The sequence below is a fragment of the Chiloscyllium plagiosum genome, unplaced genomic scaffold (genome assembly GCF_037043375.1).
Source record: "Chiloscyllium plagiosum isolate Xiang-an unplaced genomic scaffold, Cpla_swu_hap1 HiC_scaffold_25, whole genome shotgun sequence".
Classification (NCBI taxonomy): Eukaryota; Metazoa; Chordata; class Chondrichthyes; order Orectolobiformes; family Hemiscylliidae; genus Chiloscyllium; species Chiloscyllium plagiosum.
In genome coordinates, this window is record NW_028270163.1 from 52,396,022 (window position 1) to 52,409,173 (window position 13,152).

A 13,152-nucleotide genomic window follows, 5' to 3' on the forward strand; every position below is an offset into this window, starting at 1 on the left:
ACATGAAATAGCACTTGAACTATATCGCATAATTTTGAAAATTAAGTTTCTGTGGCTACAAAGCAAAGCAGAGAAATGTTTTCTGTTAAAGCTTATGAAAAGTGTGAACCATATAATTCAAAGGTGATGACATGATTGCCAGTGATCAATTAGACACATTACCATGGACCAATCACGTGCAGAATATAATGTTGACATGGCTACTGCGGAACAATGAGAAGTCTGCACATGGATAAACATAAATATTTTTAAATGGCGTTTCTGGGGCAGTCGTTTCCCCAATATGTTGCTGTGTTGTGTGTATTATAAAATAAATGCAAACTTCCTTACATCATGCACAGCAAGCATCCATAAATCATTGCAACACTAGAAAGGGTTCAGGAAAGATTTACAAGGATGTTGCCAGGGTTGGAGGGTTTGAGGATAGGAAGAGGCTGAATAGGCTGGGGCTATTTTCCCTGGAGCATTGGAGGCTGAGGGCTGTCCTTATAGCACTTTATAAATCACAAGGGGCATAGATTGGATGTATAGCCAAAGTCATTTTCCTAGGATTGGGGAATCCAGAACTAGAGGGCATAGGTTTAAGGTGAGAGGGGGAAAAAATTAAAAGGGATCTGAAGACCGACCTTTTCACACAGAGGATGATGCAGATACAATTACAAAATTTAAAGGCATCCTGGTGAGAACTTTAGGAAGGGTATAGAGGGAAATGGGCCAAATGTTGGCAAATGGGACAAGATTAGTTTAGGATATCTGGACGGTGGCTGCTGAGTTGGACCGAAGGTTCTGTTTCTGTGCTGTACAGCTCTATGACTTCTATTATATAAAAACTCAAAATAGTGTTTACCAAAGAAAAAGATGTTAACTGACAGTCACCATTAGATGGAGTGTGAGAGCCATGTAAGGGGAAAAGCAGCAACAGCATTCTGATTTAATCTATCCTAACTTGCTTTCTACTCATGACTGTCTTTCATACTTTTAGTCTTTGAGCGGATCTCGAAAATGTTATTCACTGTTTTATAGCTGAAATGGACAGATCCATTGGTGTGGCTCTGCGTACTTTGCTGAGGATCAGCAACGACAAGAGATGGTTAAAAGTAGGAAAGTCTTCTCCTTCCACATCCCTTACGTTCCTATAGGACGTTACATTTTACCACTCCGTGGCATAGCAAGTGAAGCAAAGTTTAACTGAGACAGTTATTTGAATTGAATACTTAGATTAAAGAAAGGGGATAGAAATACTTCAGAAAAGTACATCAATCCTTGCTATGGACAGCAGGAGATAGTTTGTTCTGATTTAATCCTTCAAAATGTGACAAGAATGATTTGGAGGTCAAGTTAGAGAACAATTCCATAAATGTCAGCACTGTTCATTGTTGACAATGCAGGAATTAGGATGGGTGATCATAATTTCTTTGTGAAATGAGCTGAGTTTGAAAAAAATCAAGGACTGGCTAATTCTATTATAAATACCACAAATGGGAATGTACTATTATTTGGTGGGTTGAAAGATGAATGTAACATACTTTTCCTAGTGATAAGCAGTATATAAAATATCAAGGACTGATATTCTATTTCTTGGGTGGGATATTTCTTTTGCTTTACAGTCTAGATTTAATGGGTGAGCACGCAGTCATTAATTCCACTGTGGTCGTGGAAACCTAAATTTAAGCACATAAGACTACTGTAGCATTTATTTTCAAACCATCGTGATGTCGACCCTGTATTTCACATTGTCCCCTCATCACTAATTCTTCATTCAATTGCACTTAACACTGACGACACTGTTATGTTTCCATTCTGAAAGCAGGTATGGAAGTAAAAGAACAAATAGTGTTAGGAAACTGATTGTTTTGCTACTCAGTCACCAGTGATACAAAAGGTCAGAAGAAGAACTGGCTAGATGTTGTACCAATTGTTGTATACACTTATATAACAATATGGCTCTGCATCAACCTCTCTCAACTGCCCCTAGATTAGTTCACTATACAGTTCTTTTCTTCATCTTTGCTAGCCTTGCAGTAACCTGGCATGGAACATTAAACACCAATGTCATACTCAGACAGCTTTCAGGTTGGAGTCACTGGCCACTGTGAATTAACTAGAAGTGGTAAAACTCATTTAGTTTGGATCCTAACACATCTTTTGAGTGGGAGAATCGATGCTTCTGACATAGCCCTTCATCAGGAATGTGAGGGGTGGTGGGAAGGGGGCTGAGAGATAAATAGGAGGATGGGGATAATGTTGGGTGGAAGGTACTGGGAAAGTGATAGGTAGATGGAGGTGGGGGGTGATGGTGATAGGTTGAAGCGGATAGGGGGAAAAGGAAGATGGACAGGTAGGACTGTTCATGAGAGGAGTACCGAGTTGGAGGGTTGGATCTGGGATGAGGAGGGGGTAGGGGTGATGAGGAAACCGGTGAAATCGACATTGATGCATTTGGTTGGAGGGCCCCAAGGCAGAAGATGAGACGTTCTTCCTCCAGGTATCAGGTTGCTTGGATTTGGCAATGGAGGAGGCAAAGGACTTAATGTTCTTATGTTCTATGCATGTTCTTGGCAGAATGTGAGGGGGAGTTGCAAGTATGGCTGACCACTCATCATCATCATCATCAGCACAGCAGCCATAAAATCATGCTGATTATGGTACATGGCTAACATTCCCTCACATACACAATCCGATTCTCTCATCCTACTCCCTGTCTAACCACCAGGCCACACTGTTTTTCTCAGCTGCATTCTGACTAATACCCTCCCTAATTCACTGCTAGCCTGTTCCCAAAATCCATTGGACACCCACATCTTGTCATTGACCATTAGGGGAGCATCAAAGGCAAGCATGCATTTAGACACTTCCAAACATGAACCTTCATTGTCAACTACCAAAGGTAAACATAAATAAATGAGTAGAAGCTGAAATTCTAACCTCACCTAATCTATCCTATCAACACCCTTTCTCCTCAGGCACTTCAAAGCCAACCGCACGGGAACCTGCACCCCGCCCCCGCCAGCTTTGATGAAGTCTCACCTAGACTTGAATTGATAGTTTGCTCTCTCTCCACAGATGATGCCTGACCTGCTGCGATTTCCAGCTTTTTTTTGTTTTCAAATTGAAGTATTTCATCACCTTCTTAACTTCTGCTATGTAGTTGGCGACAAGCTTTGGAGAGTCAAGAGGTGAGTTATTTGCTGCAGTATTCTGAACCTTTGAATTACTTTGTAGCGACAGTATTTGTATAATCAGTCCAGTTCAGTTTCTGGTCAATGATAACCCCCAGGAGTTGCTAGTGGTGATTCTGTGATAGTTATGTTGTTTTAATGTCATGGGGCAATGATTATATTATGTCTTGTTGGAGATGGTAATTGTCTGGCACAGGCGTGGTGAAAATGCTACTTGGTGTTTATCAGCTGAAACCTGAATATTGTCCAGGTTTTGCTACACTTGGACATTGACTGCTTTAGTATCTGAGAATGTAAACAAAAAGGTTAGCAAAGACAAATGTGGGTCCATTTCTAGCACAGACAGAGGAGTGTGCAGTGGAGAAAAGAGAAGAAAAACTGAACAAGTATTTTGTACCTGTCATCATAGTAGAAGATACATTAGATCTTGTTAGGAAACCAAGGGATATATGTAAGTGAGGTGCTCAAAAAATTAATAAAGATGTAGGATCAAAATACTAATGGATTTGGAGATTGCTAAATCCCTTGAACCAGATGAGCTACATCTCAGAACATTGAAGGAAGTGACTATGGTGATAATGGATGCATTAGTAGTTATCTTTCAACATTTTATAGATTATGGAAAGGATCCTACTCACTGGAACGTAACAAAAGTAGCCCTACTATTCAAGAAAAGAGGGAGAGATAAAATGGAAAACCACAAATTTGTTAGCTTGATGCCAGGAGTAAGGAAATTGCTTGAATATATTATAAAGGGTATAACTGGACACTGAGAAAACAAAAATGATATGATTGGGCAGAATTTATGAAAGGCAAATCATGTTTGATAAATTTGTTAGTTTTTTTTAGGATGCTACTTGTAGCATAAATAAAGGAGAGCAGCCAGTAAATATGATAGTTTTGTAATTTCAGACGCCTTTCACCAAAATCCCATCCAGGAGGTTAGTAAACAAAGTTGGAGCACATGGGATTGGGTTGATACACTGATTGAGAATTGGTTAACAGACAGAATACAGAGAACAAGAATAAACATGTCATTTACGGTAAGGCAGGCAGTTCTTAGGGGGTTATCATAAGGAGCAGTGTTTGGGCAACAGCTGTTCACAATCTATATAAGTGATTTGGATGTTGAAAATTTGCTGATGACACAAAATTAAGTGGAAAGCATGAGTTGTGAGGATGATGCAAAAAAGATTTCAAGGGAATTTACAGAGGCTATATGAATGAGCAATAACATTGCAGATGAAATATAATATGAATAGTGTGAAGTTATTTATTTTGACAAAAAAACAGGAAAGCAAATAAATTGAGAGGGACTGGGAAGTGCTGCTATCCAAAGGGCGTCTTTTCATGAGTCACTGTAAGTGAGAACACAGGTCCAACATATAATTAAGAAGGCAAATGATATGTTGACTTTGACTGCAAAGGGATTTGAGTACACGGATAACGCTGTTTTGCTGCAATTATACATAGCCTTGGTGAGACCAACATGGAGTAACATGTACAGTTTTGGCTGCCTTATCCAAGGAAGGAGAAACATGTCGCAGAGCGAGTATGCAGAGGCTCATATAGTCTCTGGAGTGGCATTGTCTTATGAGGAACCTACTCCTGTTTCTATCATCTGTGTTTCTACATATTGAAGAAACTGCTCTCATTTCCTGCACTCAAACATTTAGTACACATTCTGAATCCATACACAATCTTCTTGAGAGTTCTGTCTCACTCCGGAAAATCAAAGTTGACTGTTTTAAACAGTGATGACAAACTTGAAATGTTTGAAATATTTCCATTCAAGGAAGAATCTAAAACAGAGGGGGCACATGGTGGAACAGGCTCAAGGAGCTGAACAGACCTTTCCTGGTTCTTATGTTCTAAATTACTGTAAAATGTTAAATACTTACATTGTCATTTGAACCATTGTTATCTTCATATTTTGTTTCTATATGAATGAAGAACTTAGGTAAAAATGAGCACTGAAAAACAAAATTAAATGAATTAATCACCATTTTGTTTGTATGCATGGCAGGACAAATGTGGAAACATAAATAGGCAGTTGGCTGAAAATTCCCTCATGTGTGAAAAAAACGCTAAAGTCATAATAGCTCTATAGTTCTCCAAAGAAATAGATTTCTCTCAGACTTCCTTTCATCTTCTGCTAAGATTATGATGGACAATGAAGAAATCTATAGAAACCCAATTATACTGATTATGTTCAGTGATTTGGTATCTGTAAGTTTTTATATTTAAAGATTTACAAACGATATAAAATCAGTTTCTTTGAATATCATTATCATTCCTTATCCACCTGACTTGCACTTCTGCATCTCAGGCAGCAGGTGCATGCCCTTGCTCAAAGAGCAGAACGCCCTTAGATGATGCCATTGTTCTTGACAGCCAGCCCTCTGGGGACAGAGGGACCACTCTCTCAAGACTTTATAAATCTCCCTCCACTGCAGGGTACTGCCACTGTCACTAATTGTTGCACTCAATCAAGGACAGAGAAGATAGGAATCAAATCTGGGTTTATCCTATACTATTTCATTGAGCATCAATATTTTATCATTTTGCCCAATTGTGCTTCACAGCTTTCAAATTTCAAAATTATTAGTTTCCACTCAAAGAAGATGCTGAATGATATTTGAAAAATGATGCCAGCTAAATTAAATGATAGCACCATTAAACATATGAATAAGAATGGATTGTTAGTTAACAACTTTTTTTGTCACACCCAAGCAGAACAAATATTATTTACAATGTACCTGCAAATTTCTCATGTTTCTTTCAAAGCTAGTTAATAAATATAAAGTTTCTATGTACAAGTTGGCTTATACCTGCTCCTAATTCTTGTGCTCTTTTAGAATTGATTGTGTCTTCAGGCACTTGCTCTATAGAGGCATCTGACAGCTAGGGACTGCATTGACAGCATGTTTTTCAATTGATTCATGAGATGTATGTACACCACTATTTATTGATCAATCCTAAATGCCCTTGAGAAGGTGGTGAGTTGCTTTTTTGAACTGCCACAGTCAATCTAGTAAAGGTACACTCGATGCTGTTTAGAAGGGAGCACCAGGGTTCTAACCTAGTGACAGTACAGAAATGTTTTCACAGTTCCAATTCAAGATGGTACATGCCTTGATGGGGAACCTGTATGTGGTGGGTGTTGGCCTTTTCCTTCCAGATGGCAGAGATCGAAGATTTAACAGGTGCTGTCAAAGAAGTGTTGGACAGTTGATGCAGTGCATCTTTAGAAGGTACACTGCAGCCACTGTATGGCAGTGGGAAATTCTTGATTTTTAAGCTAGTGGATAAGTTGCAGTCAAGCAGATTGGTTTGTCTTGGATGGTATTGAGCTTCTTGAGTGACATCAGAAAACTGAATTGAAAATATAGATGTTGTAGTTACACTATTAAATCTTAACATAAAAGCCAAGTTCAAAATCATACCAACAGAAATAAGATATGTTAACTGGACGTATGCATCTTTTACAACATTTTAAACATAAAAATAGATGGAGACCTACTTTTAAAGGTTCATTTGATAGGCAATCTTTTTTGGGTGTTACATTAAAATTATGTCAGATTGTTTGATATTAAAACAGAAGAACAGCTAAACCAGAAAGAATGTGAACCGTCATCTGATAGGACAAAATTATCAAGCACAAAATAATACAATTACAGTACAGCTATGCCCAGGCACTACCCACTGGACTATAAAGTTTAAGCCAAAAATTTCCCTTTCAAATATTATTGCCTTACGCTAATACAGAAAAATGAAAGCAAGGATTAGGGACCAAAAAAAAATTTAAAACTAAGATAACACTTAGAGTCATAGAGATGTAAAGCATGGAAACAGACCCTTCAGTCCAACTCGCCCATGCCGACCAGATATCCCAACCTAATCTAGTCCCACCTGCCAGCACCTGGCCCATATCCCTCCAAACCGTTCCTATTCATATACCCATCCAAATGCCTCTTAAATGTTGCAATTGTACCAGCCTCCAACACTTCCTCTGGCAGATCATTCCATATACATACCACCCTCAACGTGAAAAAGTTGCCCCTAAGGTCTCTTTTATATCTTTCCCCTCTCACCATAAACCTATGCCCTTTAGTTCTGGACTCCCCGACCCCAGGAAAAAGACTTTGCCTATTTACCCGATCCATGCCCCTCATAATTTTGTAAACCTCAGCCTCAGCCTCCGACTCTCCAGGGAAAACAGCCCTAGCCCTTCAGCCTCTCCCTATAGCTCAAATCTTCCAAACCTGGCAACATCCTTGTAAATCTTTTCTGAACCCTTTCAAGTTTCACAACATCTTTCCGATAGGAAGAAGACCAGAATTGCATGCAATAATCCAACAGTGGCCTAACCAATGTCCTGTACAGCCGGTTTAGTGATGGAATGTTTCTCCAGGAAGAATTGGAAATGATGTAGTTTTAATCTTATTGTTGTGATTTTATATACATTTGGCATATTAACAAATACTACATTCGTTTGTAAGGATGTAGATGTCTGATTATCTCACAATTAAAGGAAACCTCTGAGTGAACTGACTGCAGCTCAAACAATAGTTCTGTGTCCTTTTCAGGATGAGCTAAATATAACTCCCTATTCAAATCAAGCCTTCCAAATGCTGTCAAGACTATTGCTCCCTGTGAAATAAATGTCAAATGTTCCCCACCCCAGCTGTTCTTTTCAAAGGATTCATGACATCAAATTAATTCATCTTCAACATCACTAGTTTATGCTTGGGACTCAGATGTCAATTTTCAAATCAAAAATTCTTAGCAAAGGAACAAGTAGGTCTGGCAAATATGCTTAAAATGACCACAGCTGCAATTTAGATGACTATTAACATTGTCATGAATATTGCGACAAAAGGAGATTGTTCATTCAAGTGGATAATCTGCAGTATATATGTTTACTAAGAAACACCACATCACCGGTCAGCAGCTAATTAGTATGTTTAAACCACCAACTAAATGTAAATCTTATGAGAAATATTAGTTACTTTGCAACATTCTGAAAACATATAATGGAATAACAGTTGGCTCCAGCCATGGATGAAGATGAGAACAGTTGCAATGAGTTACTGAATTAACTATAATGTTATGTGGCAAGTGTCATCATGATTTTCCATCATCAAATCAGTCATACACAAACTCTGGCTTGGAAATGCTGACACTCAAAAGGGCATTTCTATATGAGTCTTATAAAATGTCAATTTTCACTTGTGACAAAATATCTTGGGAGTTTTTAAATTGTAAAGTTTGACAATTTTTAGCATTGAATAATACTGGAGAGGTGGATAGTTTCTTATAAAAGACGACTGCTCAAATTAAGAGAAAAGCAGCATGGCCCAATAGGGGACATGTATTAGCTGTCTTTGCTGCATTTTCATTGGATATAAGAGGGAATACAACTGTACTTCCACTTTATGAAGGGATGTATTGCAAATCAGTGTCCAACAGGAACCTCAATTATTGCCATATCCAGAACATTCCAGAATCTAAATAATTTTTTTCAAGTTAACATTATTTTGACATAATTTGCATATCCAAAATGCCATCAAGCTTAAGTTTTAAGTGACAGCAATTATTTCTAGATCTTAATGAACAAGGAATATTTAATCAAAATCTAATTAATGAACACGTGCAATGACTAGAGGCCAAAAATTCATTCCCTGATGTGTTTGGGTGTGGAGATTGCGATCTGTCCAGACTCAGACCTATTAATGGACATGGCACACAAACATTATGCTGCCTTTTCATTTGTGTAGCTGTTGCATTGTAGACTGTTGTGTGATCCACGCTGCTGGCTGAATGAACATTTTGCAGGATGTCTAGCACCATGTGAAACTGGCCTACATTAACATTTTGAAATCGGAGCTGCACTGACTGTGAGGAATTCATTCTGGTTATAATTATACAAAAGCAAAATGTTAAAAGGAGTGTAAATTATAAATGCTGATACTCAGAAGGATTTGGATGCATATACATAATTATAGAAACGCTACATTGTGAAAGCAGGCCATTTGGTCCATCATGTCCACACTGACCTTCCGAAGAGCATCCCACCTAGACCCACCCCCTTGCACTATGATTGTAAGCCTGCATTGCCCACGGCTAATCCACGTAACCTATATGTCCCTGGACACTATTGGCAATTTGGCATGGTGATTCCAGCTAACCTGCACATCTTTGGACTGTGGAAGGAAACCAGAGCATCCATAGGAAACCCACACAGACTCAGGAGAATGTCAAACTCCACGAAGACAGTCAAATGAAGGGTGAATTGAACCCAGGTCCTGGGTGCTGTGAGGCAGCGGTGCTAACCATTGAGCCAACATGCTGTGTAATGAACTCAAAATGTTACCACATAGGGGCAAGAGATAATTAAGAAGGTGTAGTGATTAGAAGATCAGTCAGGTAGACATCATAGAATATGAGTTCCCTGATTGAGGCTGTTAATCTGGTCCAATCAGGGAACCCTGATAAAAGGAGGAGTGTCAGACATCCTGCCATTCTGAGAGCTGGCTCTGAGGGATCTGGATCAGTGTCAAGGACTTTCCAAGTGTAAATAAAGGGTGACTTGGTGATGGGATACCGGATCACATGCAGCTATTTCAGTGGCAATGAAAATAAAGCACGCTTCCAAAGAAATGCACTTGCAACAGCTGTCTTTGAATAGGAGAAATAATTTCTGGAATCATGCCATTATTTAGGAAGCTTGATTTTGTTCAATCCTATAGTCGGAGACTGGCCAGTGTGTGGAAAGAATGTCTTTTTTACCCCGGGCAAATGATATTAGGGCAGATGAAAAACAATGGGTAATTCTCCAGATAGCTTTTGGACAGCAATTTTTTCAGTTATTAGAAGCCTAACTTCCCCTGAGATACCAGATATTAAAAACTTTCAAGAGGTGATTGATTTATTGAAGGACTATTATGACCCAAAGCCTTCTCTAATGCTGAGATGCTTTTGGTTGTATCAGGATTTTTGACTAGGTTAAGATGATTCGCAGAGTGTTGTGATTTTGGTTTAACCCTTAATGAAATTCAGGGTGGCTGTTTGGTAAGTGGGATTAATGATGTAAACCATGCAAAAGGGCCGTGAAGTTGAAGCCCAACTGGACTTCAAACAGGCACGACAACTGGCTTTATCATTGGAAAATGCATCAAGTGGAACAAATGAGTTGCAGGGTATTCCAATGGAAGTGGACACTCTCACCAGTCTGACTGAACTTGGGAAACACCACTCGAGTAAAGGCAATTGCATAGCTTCAGTCAGGATATATCCTGAACAGAGGGACTCCATGTCAACTTACAGCAAAACCTCAAAACAAAGCCAAGCTTCGACCAAACAGTTACTTTTTTTTAGGATCAGGGTGAGCAAGCCATTGTAGTTTCTGCTGGTGTGTGGACTTGAGACAGTAAAAGAGTCCCACTTGACCTAAATTGATCAAGAGAACTCACAGGCAAATATCCAGGTGATTGCATTACCTGGGAAGTCCACCTACCTCTGGTTTAGAATAACTAAATTGCTTAGCAACATCCAAATCAGAACCAGTCAAAATAGACATCTGGTTAAACGGTTACCTAGTTCTAATGGTGGTCAATACCCGCGCAGCCATTTCAGTGATCACAGAACCAACATTCACTCTGGACTCCAACCATTAAGTTTGTGTAATACCTTGGCAAGACTGAAACCTAGAGATGGAAATGTGTTGCTGGAAAAGCGCAGCAGGTGAGGCAGCATCTAGGGAACAGGAGAATCGACGTTTCGGGCATTAGCCCTTCTTCAGGCTAATGCCCGAAACGTCGATTCTCCTGTTCCCTAGATGCTGCCTGACCTGCTGCGCTTTTCCAGCAACACATTTCCATCTCTGATCTCCAGCATCTGCAGACCTCACTTTCTCCTCAAAGACTGAAACCTATGCTGAGGAACCTATACAAATTAACTGTACAACTTTGGTTCTGGTCTCTTACAAGAAGCACCCGGTTCAGTTCCCAATGATTTTATTCAAAAGCTCGAGCCCAAACTTGATGGGGTGAAATTGGTTGAGAAAAGTTCACCTTGACTGGCTGAACATTTTTTTGATTAGAAAATGGCTGCATGAGTGAAGTCCTAATTAGGTATCCACAAGTTTTGCAGGAAGATCTAGGGACTATCAGAGGAGCCCAGGCTACCTCGATGCTGATCAGGAAGCAATTCCATGATTCTGCAAGGCCTGCCCAGTGGCATATGCCTTAAAGGCAAAAGTAGAGGCATTTATTTCGGATGAGATGACAAATGTTTTCATTCAAAAGGTTATGAGTATTTGACTTCGTCAATCCAAGAAAGGTGTGGATGCTCCATTGCTGAATTTATTTAAGGTAAATAGATGTTTTCATCTCTGAGGCAATCAAGAAATATCAAGAGTGGAGGTAAGGCTGATGGTCAGCTATGATCACGCTGAAAGGAAGAGCAAGTTCAAGGGGCTCAATGGTCTCCTCCTGTTTCTATTTCATATGATCTTATATTCTCAAGGATGCAGCTGCTGTCTACTTGATGGAACTGGGGGTTGTAGATGCAATCAGAAAACGTGAGTCTCCAGGGAAGAGAGAGGGATCACAGATTCACAGATGCAACACCAGAGGCCCTAGTGATCGAGGACAGAGAGCATGGGGGAATCATATTTTCAGAGGGGTGAAAAGCCTTCAAGGATATCATCTGAAGGTTATTCAGGAAGATCTGTCTAGCCTAGGGGACCCTGCAGCAAAGCTTTAAGAAGTTCAATAATCTCACACGGGTGCTAAAAGTTAGTGAACAAATACTCAAAGCCTCAGATCCATCACAGCACCACAGCACAGCAAAATGCATCAGCCCTTATCTATTTCCATCCATTTCCCAAAGTACTCAGGATGCAAGCCTAACATTCAAATATTCTTCTACATGCACTGAAATGATGCGAGCCTCACACCCATATCTCACAACCTCACATATTTGCAAGTGTACACTAAATTCCTTCACAGCATGAGATATCACTTGGACTGTGTCATAAGTAGTGAATCAAGACACAAAGCCCAAAATGGATTCATTATCAGTAGGCTTCTTATAATCTGGAAGGAGAGATCACATCCAGATTGAATCAATGCCTGAGTTAGTATATAATTTCTGGGATTTTGGAGCAGCATGGGAATTCAGTGCAGAGGGGTAAAGGTGTTTTTGCTTGCTGTTTTGTTCATAGTTTATAAGGTCTTTTTAATAGGATAAATTGAAGCCAGGATGTGGGGATCCAGCACAAACAGCGATATCACAGGAAAACCACAAATTTACTGGTTGGTAACAGCTGCTAATTTGACTATTATAAGTTACTTCGAGATTAAAGGTAAATAGAAGACATATTTTACAGATACAAAATTAAAATACCAGCAGGAAATAAAAAATAAATTAAAGACTAAGTAAATAAAACAGATGTAGGCCAGGTGATGTGTTGTATCTACAAGAAAAGGAGCTGGTGGACCCCATTGTGGTTCATAGTAATCCTGTAGAATGTTTTGGTGCTTGAAGAACTCTAGCTCAATCGATGAGCTGGAATATGAGCTTTGAACACTATGACAATTCTGGGAGGGGACAGTTACCTGAACAATGTGTTTCAGGAGACAGTCACACATTTTAGATTAACTACCTCAAATTTGGTCAGTGGTCAGGGACAGGATGGTGTGACTACAAGCGAGGCAGGTAGAAAGATCCAGGAGGTAGTGTTGCAGGAGCCTCAGCTCTTGAGTTTGTCTAAGAGGTTTGAGATTCTTGCTCTCTGTGCGGATGAGAGTGGGGCTGTAGGGAGGATGAATAAACTTATTATAGCACAATGGTGCACTAATCAAGAGGAGGGAGAAAAGAGAAATGTAGTTGTAATTCCGGATGGTTAAGTCAGGGGAATGCACACAGTTGTCTGTTGCCAGCCCAAAGGCTCTATTGCCTACCTGAT

General features: G+C 39.6%; 1 protein-coding gene across 1 annotated transcript in view; it reads right to left on the reverse strand.

Annotated features, from left to right (window-relative positions):
- The window catches only part of LOC122562276 (cytoplasmic phosphatidylinositol transfer protein 1-like), a 291,671-nt gene that overhangs the window by 44,690 nt on the left and 233,829 nt on the right, over window positions 1-13,152 (reverse strand). Inside the window, exon 7 of the mRNA XM_088000734.1 lies at window positions 5,081-5,152. Coding sequence (XP_087856860.1) covers window positions 5,081-5,152 — 72 coding nt within the window. The remainder of the gene's footprint in view (window positions 1-5,080; window positions 5,153-13,152) is intronic.